Source organism: Lygodium microphyllum, chromosome 9, assembly GCF_053477565.2.
Source record: "Lygodium microphyllum isolate KBCC chromosome 9, Lygodium_microphyllum_v1.1.10, whole genome shotgun sequence".
Classification (NCBI taxonomy): Eukaryota; Viridiplantae; Streptophyta; class Polypodiopsida; order Schizaeales; family Lygodiaceae; genus Lygodium; species Lygodium microphyllum.
Window position 1 is genome coordinate 75,409,021 of NC_141143.1, and position 15,777 is coordinate 75,424,797.

At 41.5% G+C, this 15,777-nt stretch overlaps 1 protein-coding gene across 7 annotated transcripts in view; it reads right to left on the reverse strand.

Annotated features, from left to right (window-relative positions):
- Positions 1–15,777, reverse strand: part of LOC148031192 (putative thiamine biosynthetic bifunctional enzyme, chloroplastic) — a 123,661-nt gene that overhangs the window by 22,100 nt on the left and 85,784 nt on the right. For all 7 annotated transcript variants that reach the window (XM_087684724.1, XM_087684726.1, XM_087684722.1 and 4 more), the window contains one exon: positions 867–931. In XM_087684724.1, coding sequence (XP_087540850.1) covers positions 867–931 — 65 coding nt within the window. The remainder of the gene's footprint in view (positions 1–866; positions 932–15,777) is intronic.

Sequence of the window (15,777 nt, forward strand, 5' to 3'; positions counted from 1 at the left end):
GCTGTGCCACTCTATAAAGGTCTCTAACTTGATAGTTCAAGAGAAAAGGTTGTAACCTTATCTCTTCAACAAGCTGCGACAAGATTTGATGAGAAAAGGTTGTATCCTCGTCTCTTCAACAGGAGACTGCTCTTAGGCTCTGATGATGGCTATTGCAAACCTCTCCTCAAAGATCTATCAATCCCTATCCCTCTGATTTTGTACAAAGTCCATCTCATACTGTACAGTTTTCAAAAAAATCCTCTAAATATTGTCTTTTTCTCCAATTATATATCCTAACCTTTCTTGTAATAGAGATACTTTTATGAATGAGAGTGCTACCTCACCGTATTTATAAATCTTTATATTAATTCTTAATATGAAAATGGTACACATATTGTTTCCATACATCCATTTGCAAGAGGGACTGAGGGAGGACGAGAGTGTGAATCATAATGCGAGTGTCTATGTTATTAAAACATCATGTTGTTTGAAAGTAACCTTAAGGGAATGGAAGGATGTGTTGGGTACAAATGTAACCTAGAGTGTGGCAAAAGGCCCTTCAACCTGAAGTGTAATGTGCTGTACTCAGGACATGAGAAATTATTTCCAAGACTCCTCTCTTGGAAGTATTCCACAAACAATAAGCTTCACCAGTAAGGCTTCCCCCTCACAGTGCCTAGTCCCCCTCTAATTCTTGGCTGAATAATGATGTCCTGTGCAACCTTGGCCCTTGTAGGACTTCCATCCCCTCAGAAAATGGCATGATAACTGCTTCTGTATTTGCTTGCAACCTTTAATGCTAAATTGCAGAAAACTTCAGTTTCTTGTTCAAATTGTTTTACAAAGGAGATGAAATGCAAGGGATAAGGAATGGGAAACCTAACCATCAAAGAGCACATCAACAACATCATCTGAACCTTCCAAATGGCCACCTTTTATCAGCACATACCTGCAGAAGGAATATTCTCCTCAATTAACATCCTCTTAACAAGGGACCTTTCACAATTGTAGAAAGTGCATGCCACCTCATGAAGGTCAGGAGTCCAAGCTTTTAATACACCAAAAATGGCAGAAAACAAGATTTGCACTAAAATCATTTGACAATAAAGAATGTGTGTGTGAAAGTGTTAAAAGTTGCTCCCAAGATGAGTCTGGCTGCATGGAAGTCCCTTACAGCTTTGCACTTTATATTTTGCCTCAAGAAACTATGTTCCCAGGAGTACTACTAATAAATTTTTTTCTCTTCTTTGAAAAAAATAGATGAGTCTAGCTGGTACTATAAGCATAATGCTGTCGACTGCATACTTGTTAACTTTCCCCTTTAGCAAAAAGAGTTTCAAAAAAGCCGTCCATAATAGCACTGAAACGGAATGGTAAGGAGTTCCTATCATATTGGTTCAAACAACATATACCTGTTATAATCACCCCTCAAATCTCCCAGAACATTGGATCACATTGCCATGAGCCATCTTGCTCCAAAACTATTTAAGAAATACAGATTTCAAAGACTTATATGGCTAAAAGTCGTTCTCTCGATAGCCTTATTCTAATTGTTAAAATCCAGCTGACAAATTTGCAAGCAATTACCCCTTCTAAGTGACTAAGCCACAGTTTCAGCAATAGATCACTTCGCACAGAAGGAGCTGGAATGATTCTTCTCAGAGACCTAAGTTGCAGATTGGCCACAAATCTTGGTGCCCCTTGAGGAATTTCTTTAAAACTACTAGGGCCATTCAATCTAGGCACAAAGTAGCCAATTCTTCTCTGAAACACTAAGTTTCAGCCATTATCAGTCTCTAACCAGCACATTCTCTCTCGTACCTTCTCTTCATAGACCAGTCCAGCCCCATCTCCCCACTAAATCACAGGCTACTCTCACCAATGTTAAATAACGGTCTCTAAAAACTGACCAAACCCACCATGAAAGCTTCAATATCTGCACAACCTCTTCAAAACCCACTTGCATGAAAACAAAGACTGTCGTCTACACCAAACTCTACGCCTTCTAGCCAGAGAAAGTGCTCCACACTCTACACACAACCCTAGACAGTAAGTCTATGCTGAACAGAGAAGCTCCAAGTTGTTGCTAGTGGTAGACACTTCAACTCATCCCTCCACAATGCTGTCCAGTCCACATAAGAGAGAATATGGCGAGTCCATCATGACAGAACTACAAGAGAAGAAAGAAATATGTTGCCAACAAATGCAGGACAGTGACAACTGCTACTCCCACTGCCAAGATAGCTATAAAAGCTGCCGACCTCTTCCCCCAATTGCCATGACCTGAAGCTGATGCCAAAACCGGTGCAAATTTTAAAAACTATCACAATCAATCCAAAACTTGACATTTTTGCCTCTTTTCTCTTTTTTCCAGCTTTTCCCACGTTTTTGCACAAAAAATATATATATCATTGACTCTCAAAATTATAAAATTCCATGACCAACCTGAACTTTGGCCTCCTACCCAAATCTAATAATTTCCTTTGAAGTTTCGCACTAAGGCTTAAAAATTCCTAATCAAACAGATGTGCACTTTGCACCTGCACATCAATGAATTAATTAATTATATAGCTCTCAAATTTTTAACCCTTTCCACTAATGGACCTGCCATGTGTTGGACTACTTATGCAATGTCCTGCTTGCCCAAGGGGCTAGACGTATTTCACATGTTAATCCTCAGCTTGGAAAAACACATCCTGAAACCAGCCTTCCTTCTATGGATGGGCGGCAAATCCTTGATTACAACTTAATTACAGCAACAAACAATAAATGCAAATTTGAAAATACAAATATACCTACTAATCTTAGACAATGCACACCCGATTGGCCCATAAATTGGCACCCTTTTCGGTATTTCTTTAGCTTTATTGAAGAAGAAGTTGATTTACAATGGCATTCTCCCGGTCCCCTTAGCAATCCAGCCTCCCCTTGCTGTCCAAAGTGACCAGCAAGTCTTCAATCTGATTTGCCCTTGATTCGAGCACTTAATCAGCCTTCACCCACTTCATAGACGATGGAAATGCCCGAAATTCAATATCTGGCTAGTCCTCCACCGGAATTTAGTTGAAATTCACCTTCAGCCTGAAAAAATCCAAGTCTTGGAGCTTCCAATTTTTGATACGCTTCTCAAGGCAACTGCTAAACCCTAATTTCTGCTGTAAATTAGGATTTATAGCTGAGAAATTTGCAATTGCTCAGCCTCCAAGGGTCCAAATGCTAAGATCTTCGAAGAAAGGTTGTGAAATGGCTGGGAGATGAAAGAGAGCGCTATAGAGAGAGAAAATTCAGAGTTTTGTTGTGAAGAATGATTGAAAATCAGTCAGATGCAGCTAATGCCCTACTACAAGAGCAGTAAATGTTGTTGCCTACAGTTGAGACATCCAAATCAGCTGTCACCGTATACCTGGATGCAATCGGCCAGCTGTGAAGTGTCCGAATCTACAATCGCCTCTTCAAAACTCGCTCATGGCTGGATGCAATGGCTGAAAATAGGCTGGCCATGGCTGCTCCCAGCTCTCCCACATTTGCTACAGTAAGAATGATCTCGTTTTTCCTCTTCCTCAGCCTTTTACCAGCCTATAACGGCAAGTTTGCCTAGTGGCAGCCTTCCCAAATGGTTTTTCCAACATTATCCATCATTAAATCTTAATTTTAAGCCTTCAATTATTGAAAAATTTAGCTAATAATTTTTTCGGTGCCCAAAAAAATAATCTAACTAGCCAATAATTAAATTGGCTTGGCATCTTCCACTGCCGAGTCTCTCTGTGCCATCTTTGACCATTAGATCGATGTTAGGTACTATTAAACGCCACATCTCTAGTGTCACTAACACTTATGGCCAAAGGAATGACCTAGGCCAACAATTGACACTAGACACTACCAAGTACATGTGTAACATAACTTATAGCAACTTTTGCCTTTGACATCCCGTCATTTTCTCGGGTCCTGGGCTCGTAAATTTACTCAAACCCCAGTTGCACCTCACATGTGCAACACTTACTTAATCATGTGATTAAAAATTAATCCACATGTTAAGTGAGGTTTCAAAAATACATGTCCTCATGACAGCCCTCTCCCCATTGTTGGGATGGGTGGTAAATACATGATTACAACTTAATTACAGCAACAAACAATCAATCCAAATCTGAAAATACAAATCTACCTACTGATCTTGGACAATGCACACCCAATTGGCACCAAAATTGATGCTCATTTTGGTATTTTTTTAGCTTTATTGAAGAAGAAGTTGATTTACAATGGGATTCTCTCGATCCCCTTCACAATCCAAGCTCCCCTTGCTGTCCACAGTAACTAGCACGTCTTCAATCTGATTTGCCCCTTGATTCAGGCACTTAATCGGCCTTCCCCCACTTCATAGACGATGGAAATGCCCCAAATTCAATGCCTGGCTAGTCCTCCACCTAAATTTAGTTAAAATTCACCTTCAGCCCGAAAAAATCCAAGTATTGGAGCTTTCAATTTTTGGCACGCTTCCCAAGGCACCTGCTAAACCCTAATTTTTGCTGTAAATTAGGGTTTACAATAGAGAAATTTGCAATTTCTCAGTCTCCAAGGGTCCAAATGCTAAGATCTTCGGAGCAAGGTTGTGAAATGGCTGGGAGATGAGAGAGAGCGCTGTAGAGAGAGAAAATTCAGAGTTTTGTTGCGAAGAATGATTGAAAATCAGTCAGATGCAGCTACTGCCCTGCCACAAGAGCAGTAAATGCTGTTGTCTATAACTGAGACATCCAAATCCGCTGTCACCTTATACCTGGATGCAATCATCCAACTATGGAGAGTCCCAATCTACAATCACCTCCTCAAAACTCGCTCGTGGCAGGCTGCAATGGTTGAAAATAGACTGTCCATGGCTGCTAAAAGCTTGCCCATATTTGCTACACAAGAAAAATCTCGTTTTTCCTCTTCTTCAGCCTTTTACAAACCTGTATAGGCAAGTTTGCCTAGTCGCAAGCTTCCCAAATGGTTTTTCCAACATTATCCATCATTAAACATTCATTTTCAGACTTCAATTACTGAAAAATTAATCTAATATTTTTTCAGTGCCCAAAAAAATAATCTAATTAGCCAATAACTAAATTGGCTAGGCATCTTCCACTCTCGAGTCTCTCTGTGTCATTTTTGACAATTAGTTCGCTGTTAGGTACGATTAAACGCCACATCTCTACTGTCACTAACTGACACTAATGGCTAAATAAATGACCTAGGCCAGCAATTGACACCAGATACCACCAAGTACCTATGCAACATAACTTATAGCAACTTTTGCCTTTGACATCCCGTCATTTTCTCGTGTCCTGGGCTCGTAAATTTACTCAAACCCCAGTTGCACCTCACATGTGCAAAACTTACTTAATCATGTGATTAAAAATTAATCCACATATTAAGTGAGATTTCAAAAATGCATGTCCTCATGATAGCCCTTCCCCCATTGTCGGGATGGGTGGTAAATCCCTGATTACAACTTAATGACAACAACAAACAATAAATCGAAATCTAAAAATACAAATTTACCTACTGATCTTGAACACTGCACACCAGATTGGCACCAAAATTAACACCCCTTTTGCTATTTCTTTAGCTTTATTAAAGAAGAAGTTGATTTATAATGGGATTCTCTTGATCCCCTTCGCAATCCAGCCTCCTCTTGCTATTGAAAGTGACCAGTAGATCTTCAATCTGATTTGCCCCTTGATTTGGGCACTTAATCGACCTTCACCCATTTCATAGACAATGGAAATTCCCCAAATTCAATGGCTGGCTAGTCCTCCACCTTAACTTAGCTGAAATTCGCCTTCAGCCCTGAAACATTCAAGTCTTAGAGCTTCCAATATCTGGCACGCTTCCCCAGCTTACTGTCAAACACCGAATGCTAAGATCTTTGAAGCAAGGCTATGAAATGGCTCGGAGATGAGAGAGAGAGCTATAGAGAGAGAAAATTCAGAGTTTTGTTGCGAATAATGATTGAAAATTAGTCAAATGCAGCTGCTGCCCTGCCACAACAACATTAAATGTTATTGCCTACAGCTGAGACATCCAAATCAATTGTCACCTTATACGTAGATGCAATCGCCCAGCTATGGAGAGTCTGAATCTACAATCGCCTCCTCAAGACTCGCTCGTGGCTGGCTGCAATGGCTGAAAGTAGGCTGGCCATGGCTGCTCACAACTCTCCCACATTTTCTACAACAAGAATAATCTCATCTTTCAAGAAGGCTGAAGGTGAATTTCAGCTAAAATCAAGTGGAGGACTAGCCAGCCATTGAATTTGGGGCATTTCCATTGTCCATGAAGTGGGTGAAGGCCAATTAAGTGCCTGAACCAAAGGGCAAAATAGATTGAAGACTTGTTGGTCACTTTGGACGGGAAGGGGAGTTTGGATTGCGAAGGAAATCAGGAAAATCCCATTGTAAATCAATTTTTTCTTCAATAAAGCTAAAGAAATACTGAAAGAGGCACCAATTTTGGAGCCAATTGGGTGTGCATTGTCCAAGATCAATAGGTAAATTTGTATTTTCAGATTTGCATTAATTGTTTTCTGTTGTAATTAAGTTGTAATCAGAGATTTAACACCCATCTACGAAAGAAAGGGCTAGTTACATGGTTCTATTGTTGGGATACCATCAAATCCTTTGAATTGGTGGGCCCGTGGTACTTGATTCATAGAAACATGAAACGGGGAACGGGAACGGGGAACGGGGATGGGGACGGGGACGGGAACGCCAAACCTAGGAAACGGGGACGTGGAAACGGAAACGGCATTTAAAAAATCAAAATTCATGAAGTAAGTAGGAACGGGAACGCCAAACCTAGAGAAGAAAGAGAAGAAAGAGAAAGAAGAAAAAGAAAAGAAGGAAGAGAAGGAAGAGGTTGGAGGTGGGAGGAGAAAAAACTTAGAAGAGAAAGAAGAAGGAAGAGAGGGAAGAGAAGCAAGAGAAGAAAGAAGAAGAAGTAAGAGAATGAAGGTGGCTGGGGGCAGGATACAGGTGGGAGCAGGACGTGACCGGGCGCAGGTAAGTTTTGCCACGTGGCGTTCCCTGTCCCGTTTCAGACAGGGAACGCGTTCCCTGTTGCATTCCCTGTCTGAAACGGGACAGGGAACGTTCTATCGTTTGGAAACGCGGTCCATAACGGATACATTCCGGGGACGGCGATTCCACGTGCCAGGGGGCCGTTCCGGCCGTTTCCTGTCACTATGACTTGATTGCAACTTGGGACTATTGCATTATTGCAGAAATTGTTCTCAGCAGTGAATTACAGCAAGCATGTTTTCACATGGTGATATGGGATCAAGTGGAGAGGATGCATCACTCCTTGGTCAATCACGTGGTGAAGGGGGAAATGCAATGACTCATGTTGGCCATGGTTCTCAGCAAAGACAGCATGCTGAAAATGTAGGAAATGACCCAAATGTTGGCACTTCCATGCATAAAGAGGCTGACGACCAGCAAGGGGCTGAAGAATTTGATGATAGCTTCAAGGATCGAATGCGTATAGCAGCAAATCTTTTTGCTGAATTGGCAAAGGATCCCTAGTTTACTCGATTCTTGAATGCCCCAAAGGACAGCAAAGGCAAAGAGAAGAAGACACCTTCTACAGCTTTGGGACAGCCACAAGAACCGAAGGAAATGCCTAAGCCTTCTTTAGAAGAGCCCAAAATGCATGATGAGCACAAACAGTTGGTATCCATCGGGCAGCAAGTGCAAATGCATGGCCAACTTGGTAGTGGCAATCCATGGGAGCATGAGCAGCAAGGCAATTATGCACATGCAAGCTTGGGACAGCAAGGATACTTTAGTGGTGACCATTTTTCATGCTATAGCTGGACAAGCGCCGCATACGAGAATGTATGGCACAAATACCTATGGTATGCAGCAGCCAATGCATGGGTCACAACACCCAATGTATCCGGGTAGTGCAAGTGGAATGCCTAATCCCATGTATGGCAGCATAAGTATGATGCTTGGGGCACAAAGTGGGCCATATGGATATGTATCGGCACCCCAAGGGACTATTGGAGCACAAGTATTTGGTGCTGGTCATGAAGGTGCTTTAGATAGTGCTAGTTTTTAAGCAAATACAACCAATGCACCCTTTTTGCAGCAGCCCATTTATGATAACTTGACTCCCATAGGTCCGCCGAAGGACTATGATGAAGGCGGCAAAAGTGTGAAGTTTGAGCCTTTCAGTGGTGCATAAGATAGGCTGAAAGCACTTGTTTTAATTCAGCAGTTTGATGCAACCTATTTCTAGAGGCAACTTCACAGAGGCATCTAAGATACGAAGGCAGCCACATTTTTGAAGGGAAATGCATTGTAGTGGTGGTCTACACTTCTTATTCAAGGTAAGTCACCTACCACTTGGGTCCAGTTAAAGCAAATGTTTGCTTCAAATTGGTTGACAAGTACCTTTGAAGTAGACATTATGACAACTTGGAATCAGTTGAATTCCAAAGACTACAAGAACTTGGATCAGTATAATAAGAAGTTTTGGGATGCATTGCTGCTAGTTACTTCTTATCGCACAGTACCCCTCCATGAGCAAGTGGAGAAGTATATTTGTGGTTTACCAAAGTGTATTCCGGATTTTTGCATTAAGTCCACTATTTCCAGCATGTCTCAGCTTATAGAAAATTGCTACTACAACCGACACATTGCTGCATGGAAAGGATGCAGGATTCCACGATGATGATGCCAAGTCACATGTCAAAGAGTCAAAGGGTAAGAAAAAGGGTAAATCTGAAAATAAAGCTGAAGATCAGGGCAGATCTGAAAAATAGGGTTGGAAAGAGGAACAGATCGCAAAGAAAGAGTGGGAAAAGTGATGCACTGTCACGTAAACTTCAGTTGTCAATTGTCAATATGGTGTATCACACTGAGTTGGATGCCATGAAAGAGCAATGTCTTGTTGATTCAAACTTTGCTAATGTTTATGATCAGCTTGGCAATGGCCAAAGGCATGGACACTTAGTGTAAGAGATGGATTTCTGATGATACATGGACGACTCTGTGTCGGCCTAGAGTTATCATTGAAAGTCATGCTCCTCCGTATGCAGGACATAGAGGTATTGATGCCACGGTCAAGGAAATGGAACATTTCCTTTATTGGCCAGCTTTGAGATATGATATAGAACAGTTTGTTAAGACATGCATCGTATGCCATAAGGTAAAACATGATAGACAAAAGATGCGGGGTTTGTTATAGCCATTGCCTATTCCAGATAGGCCTTGGCAGAGCATTGCAATAGACCTTATTTTTTAGTTTCCTAAGACACCTACAAGGAATGATGGAATATACACTATTATTTGCAGGTTTAGCAAATAAGTCCATTTCATTCTAGTGAGGAAGAAAATTAAGGCTGATCATATGGCACATGTTTTTGCAACACATCTTTAAGTATCATGGTATGCCAGAGTCGATCATTAGTGATCGAGACCCCCAGATGACCAGTTTGTTTTGGAAGGGCTTGTTTGAGAATATGGGTACCACGCTGAAATTCTCTTCATCCTTCCATCTGCAGACAGATGGTCAGTCCAAGGAAGAAAATTCCAATGTTAGATCTTTTGAGGTGCTGTGTTTCAAACCACAAGACACGGTGAGAACAGTATTTGCCCTTGGTTGAGTTTGCTTACAACAACACAGTGCATAGTTCTACGGGCAAAGCTCCATTTGAGGTGGTAGAGGATGGTAAGAAAGTACCCCCTATTTTGCACACAAAAGATAAGATCTTTGAGTTTCATCACTATGTGGAAAGCATGGATGCAACTTATCGGAAGGTTAAGTATGCGCTTCAAAGATCACAAGATAAGCAAAAGAGAGCAGCTGATCATCATAGGCGTGCTTTGCACTTTGCAGAGGGCGATTATGTATTGCTGCGATTTAAAAAGGCACGGCTGACAAAGATGAAGGGCAAAGAGCGATTGTATCCAAAGTTGTCTATGAGATACTTTGGGCCTTTTCAAGTGTTGGAGAGAATCAGTGATGTATGCTATAGGCTGAAATTGCCTCCACATTGGTGGATACACAATGCCTTTCATGTGAGCTTACTTAGACCTTTTCATGGAGATGTGCCAAAGAATATCTCTGCTGAAATTCAGCTAGAGGTTGAAGAGCTCGATGAAATACTGGTACTAGAGCAAATTTTGACACACAAAGAGAGGAAGATCAGGGGTAAGGATTCCAGAAGGTACTTGGTGCAATTTCAGAATTATTCACCAATGGATGCAAAATGGATGGAGGAGGATGATTCAGCAGACCATCCTCAGTTGTTGCAGCTTTACCTTGATGCTTTCCAGTTAGAGCCGGCAGAGTGTTACATGATGCTTGTGAGGGAGCTAGCACCTCTGCTCCTTCAATTATGGACAGCTCTCGTATGTAGTGGATCGCGGATGTATTCAACATGCATTCAATGTACTGCCTTGACAATATGTTTACCATGAGGTCACTACTTAGTGTACTAGTCACTGTGAGATATATGCAGATGAGTATGAGTTTCACTCAGGCACTGGAACTATACTTACCCATCAGCTTATGATCAATTTGCCATGAATTTTGCCTCAATTTTGAGACAAAAATTTTGATCAATATCAGCTCAGTTTTTGGTCAGCTTGAAAACCGTTTATGGTCACTTTTTGGATCAGATTTTGCATTGATTACTGGTTAGTTTTTGCAATGAGTTTGTGTAAGGGAGCACAGGATCGAAGCTCAGTACAAAAAACAAGTAGATAGTAGAGAGTGAAGCACAACACCCAATGCGATAGATTGAAAGAGTGTGAGACTTAAAGTACAAGGTACGACCCTTAAACCATAGGGTTGTAGGGGGGTGTTCACACCGAAACACGGTAAGTACCTATAAGTGTGTGCCATAAGCACATACGAAATAATACCATAAGTCTGGGGAAAAAAACATCTCCTACTGAGAGTAAAAAGTGCCCCAGTGTCCTACTGATCACCGACACTCCTATGTGAGCGTAGGCGTAAGTGAGGCGTGAGTGAAATACCCAACAAACCCCCTCTAGAGTGAAGAGTGATCAAGAGTACAAGGATCAACCGCCACCAAAAGAGATCAAATTTAAAGCATGGCGAAATGCTTCAAATTTAAAGTATGATGCATTGTTGGCACACTATACGGACTTGCCAACTGGAGCTGCATGAACAGATGCAAATAAATCTCTACGAGATGTAATATGCCTAGAAGCACCACTGTCAAAAAACCAAGTGCCTACATCCTCGGTAGAGCTGAATGTTGGATCTGCTCAAGAGGTGTCATAACTGCATGTGTAAAAACAATAGTCCCTGTCTGCAACAAAGGACGCGGACTCAGTAGCAGTGGAAGGAGCATCAGAAACAGACATTCCTGACTCCTTTTTCTTCTCTTTGGCAATGCGCTTTCTGCACTTAGTGATGTAGTGGCATGGCTTCTTGCAATAATGGCATTTGTCCTTTTCGGCTTGCGTGCCCCCTTGTTTTTTTGTTTACCTGTGATGTGCCAAAAGTCCCGGAACTCTGCAGAGCATTCTTCACTTGGCTACCTTTACCCTTCTGTCTAGCCATAAAAGCCTGCTCAGAGGCTATAGCATCCACACCACTATTCCTTCGTGTTTGCTCCTCCTCTAGAAGCAAACTAACTAACTGAAGAAAAATGATTGGATGCGCGGCAATCCTCATGGTAAGGTTTAAGGCCGTATGAAAAGCCAAGTACGAAGGAGGTAATGAGTTCAAAGTGGTAGATATCATCTGTGCATCCGAATAGTACTCATCAACATTCATGAGTTGCTCTCGCAAGTCCTTAATTTTGTTCAAGTGATCCTAAATAGAATCACCTTCATCCACTTTCAATGTCTCTAGCTCTTTCTTTAAGAAAGAGATGCGAGTCTCATTATTGCCTGCAAACATTTGTTCCAAAGTTAGCCAAGCTTCTCATGAAGAAGCTGCTGAACAAATGTGGGGGATGATTAATCGCTGAACTGCCAATGCAATCAATGACAAACCCTGTGCATCCTGTGTATCCCATGCTTTTTGAGAAGTTGTTCTTTGGGGAAGTGGTTGAAGTGGAGCAGGTTAAGGTGCCCGTGGTGCACGTCCTCCTGGAGGAGGAGGAGTTGGAGCCACAACTCCAGGTCAATCTTCTTCTCCACTGACATAATTCCAAAGATTTTTTGCCACAAGTACATTCTTCATCATGAAGGACCAAAGTGAATAGTTATTTCCATCCAGACTGTCCTCCTTAGATACATAGGTGAAAACATCTCCTCCCTCATTTGCCATGATTTTCAATTACCAAAAAATGTAAAAGAGCAATGTCGAAGCAAGACTACACTGGAAATCTGAAAATTTCCAGAATTTGCAAGAAATAACTTTCTGCAATTAGTGTTCAAAGATGCACGCAGTCCAACATTCAATCAGTATTCGACAACATTGTACCAACAAAATTCCCAAAATTTCTTGCCTCGGGTTTGTCAAAACAGTTTGTCAGTGGCTGTAACTGCAGTGCATACACCAATGTTCCTAGAAAACATAAAAGCCCCAAAAAAAATTTATGAATGTGTCTTCAAATTGCATTTAATGTGTCCCAGCCACGTTTCCTAACTATTTTTGTGGCATGAAAACCCCTGCTTCCAAGAATTGCAGGAAATTAAAAATTAAAGAAAATACCAAAAAATTTTGGTTTAGTGGCACAAAGCTATCAGGCACGTGTTCGATAGATTGACTGGCGGCGGGCATCGCAAGCAAGTTGGCAAGCGAAGCAAGTGACATCGCAGGGCAAGGGCAGCACAGGTGATGAACCGCACAGGGGCGCAGTCAATGAGCGAGCAGGAGGTTTCAGGCGGGTATCGGCTAGTACAAGCGCTGCTGCAGACGGACTTGGCGACTGCAGGCAGGCATCATTCTCTGGCACTTGGAGCGTGACTAATGGGCAGGGCGTACAACAGAGCTGACGGGGCGTTCGAAGACTGGACAGGGACTGTGTACCAAGCAAGGGCCCAGGAAGACTGGAGACTGTTTGACGTGGGAAGAAGCAGGTCGAGCTACTAAGGTGGACAGCACTGTCAAGGCTGAGGGTGACTGAGCAAGAAGCTTCCGGAGGCTGAGCGGAGCTAGGCAGAACCTGAGCAGAGCTGAGCAGGGCCAATGTTACTCTAATACCAAATGTGAGGAAGGACAGGATCGAACCTAAGCACAGAAAACCAGTAGACAATAGAGAGTGAAGCACGACACCCAATGCGATAGATTGAAAGAGTGTAAAACTTAAAGTACAAGGTACAATCCTTAAACCTTAGGGTTGTAGGAGGGTGTTCACACCCGAACACAGTAAGTGCCCGTAAGTATGTGTCATAAGCACATACGAAATAATACCATAAGTCTGGGGGGAAAAACCTCTCCTACCGAGAGTAAAAAGTGCCCCAGTATCCTACTCATCACCGACACTCCTATGTGAGAGTAGGCGTAAGTGAGGCGTGAGTGGAATACCCAACAATTTGTGATAAGTTTGGGGTCACATTTGCAACAATTTGTGATCAGTTCTCAGATCAGCAAGTGATGGGTTTATGATCAGATTATGCTTAGTTTTCAATGGTTTACATCTAGTTCCATGGACAATAGCATATGTTATGATGCCATTGATGTTTTAGCCATGGTTTATGCTTGGTTGTGCTATGCTATGATTTGGTTTTGCCAAATGAGTTGAGCTCATAAGAAATGAACATGTGACAGGATAATTTGGCGATGTTTTTGAGATTCTTTGTGAGTCTTATGTTATGTTATGTTGGCGAGTAATTTTCAGCATATGTTGGGCATATGGAATGGTTGAACAACAGTGCGCAATGTTGTGTTGACTATGATGCCCTATGGAAAATTCCAGTGTAGTACTTTTGCTTTTGATGCATTTGGCAGTGCAATCGAGTATGATTGCAAGAATTTCAAGGGGGAGGGTTGTCATGAGGACATATATTTTTGAAACCTCACTTAACATGTGGATTAATTTTTAATCACATAATTAAGTAAATGTTGCAGATGTGAGGTGTACCTGGGATTATAGTAAATTTACGAGCCCGAGACCCGAGGAAATCACGGGATATCAAAGGCAAAAGGTGTTATAAGTTATGTTGCACATGTACTTGGTGATATCTGGTGCCAGTTCTTGGCCTAGGTCATTCATTTGGCCATAAGCGTCAGTTGGTAACACTAGAGAAGTCGCGTTTAATGGTACCTAATACCAATATGATGGTCAAAGATGGCACAGAGACACTCGGAAATGGAAGTTGCCTAGACAATTTAATTATTGGCCAATCGTGTTATTTTTCAGGGCACCGAAATAATTATTAGATTAATTTTAAATATTTTAAAGACTGAAAATTAATATTTAATTATGGATAATGCTTGAAAAACCATTTGGGAAGCTTGCAACTTGTCAAAAATGCCCATGCAAGACTTAAAAACGTCTTTAGAGGCTGAAGAGAGGCATTTTTAGTATATTCAGCTTGCAAGAGAGAGGAAGGAAATGTTGCTAGTCTGATCTGCAGCTATTGGAGAACCTTCTGAGGCAGCCAAGGGCCGGAGAAGACCAATCAACAGCAAGTGACAGCATCTACAGGCTGTTGAGAATGAGCAACAGCAATAAATGATTGATTTTCTTTAGTTCTTTGCATTTACAAGCTATTATGGCAAAGCAACAACTGCATTTGACTAATTTTCAGTCATTCTTCGCGACAAAACTCTAAATTTTCTCTCTCTATAACTTTCTCTCTCATCTCCCAGTCATTTCACAACCTTGCTCCAAATATCTCAACGTTTGGACCCTTGGAGGCTAAGAAATTGCAAATTTCTGTGCTGTAAACCCTAATTTACAGCAGAAATTAGGGTTTAGCAATAGCCTCGAGAAGCGTGCCAAAAATTGGAAGCTCCAAGACTTGGACTTTTCAAGGCTGAAGGTGAATTTCAGCTAAAATTCGGTGGAGAACTAGCCAGCCATTGAATTTGTGGCATTTCCATCATTTATGAAGTGAGTGAAGGCCAATTAAGTGCCCGAATCAAGAGCAATTCAAATTGAAGACTTGCTGGTCACTTTGGACAGCAAGGGGAGTTTGGATTGCGAAGGGGATCGGGAGAATCCCATTGTAAATCAACTTTTTTTTCAATAAAGCTAAAGAAATACCGAAAGGGTTGCCAATTTTGGAGCCAATCGGGTGTGCATTGTCCAAGATCAGTAGGTAAATTTGTATTTTCAGATTTGCATTTATTGTTTACTGTTGTAATTAAGTTGTAATCAGGGATTCACCACCCATCCACAGAAGGAAGGCTGGTTACAGCTATTTTGCAATCAAGACATGTCTTATCATGTACGTTCACATAGGATAGCTGGTTCCATGCAACTTTCATCATTGCCAAACATGTTCAACAAGTCATTCTAAGCTACCATGATATCTATTGCCCAAAATTAGCATGTGGAGATAGCAAAATAAAAAGAAAAAGTAAAACTCAACACAAAGACTTACGAATGTCAATTAATATCAAGCAATATGTTGCAAATCTAAGGTGAATGAATTGCAAATGTCCATGTACAATGTGAAAGATACTAAATCTAATCTGAATCGATGAAATTTGGGAAATTTTCCAAAAAGCCCCAAAGCTAGACATGAATAGATCAAGAAATTGATGTTGGACATGAAAATCCCAAAACTGGCAACAAATTTGAATTTTTGGTTGAAAGCCCCACATTTTTTGCCAAAACTGAGACTAGCAGTGAACAAGCAACACAAGTTGAGATGAGGTCAACGA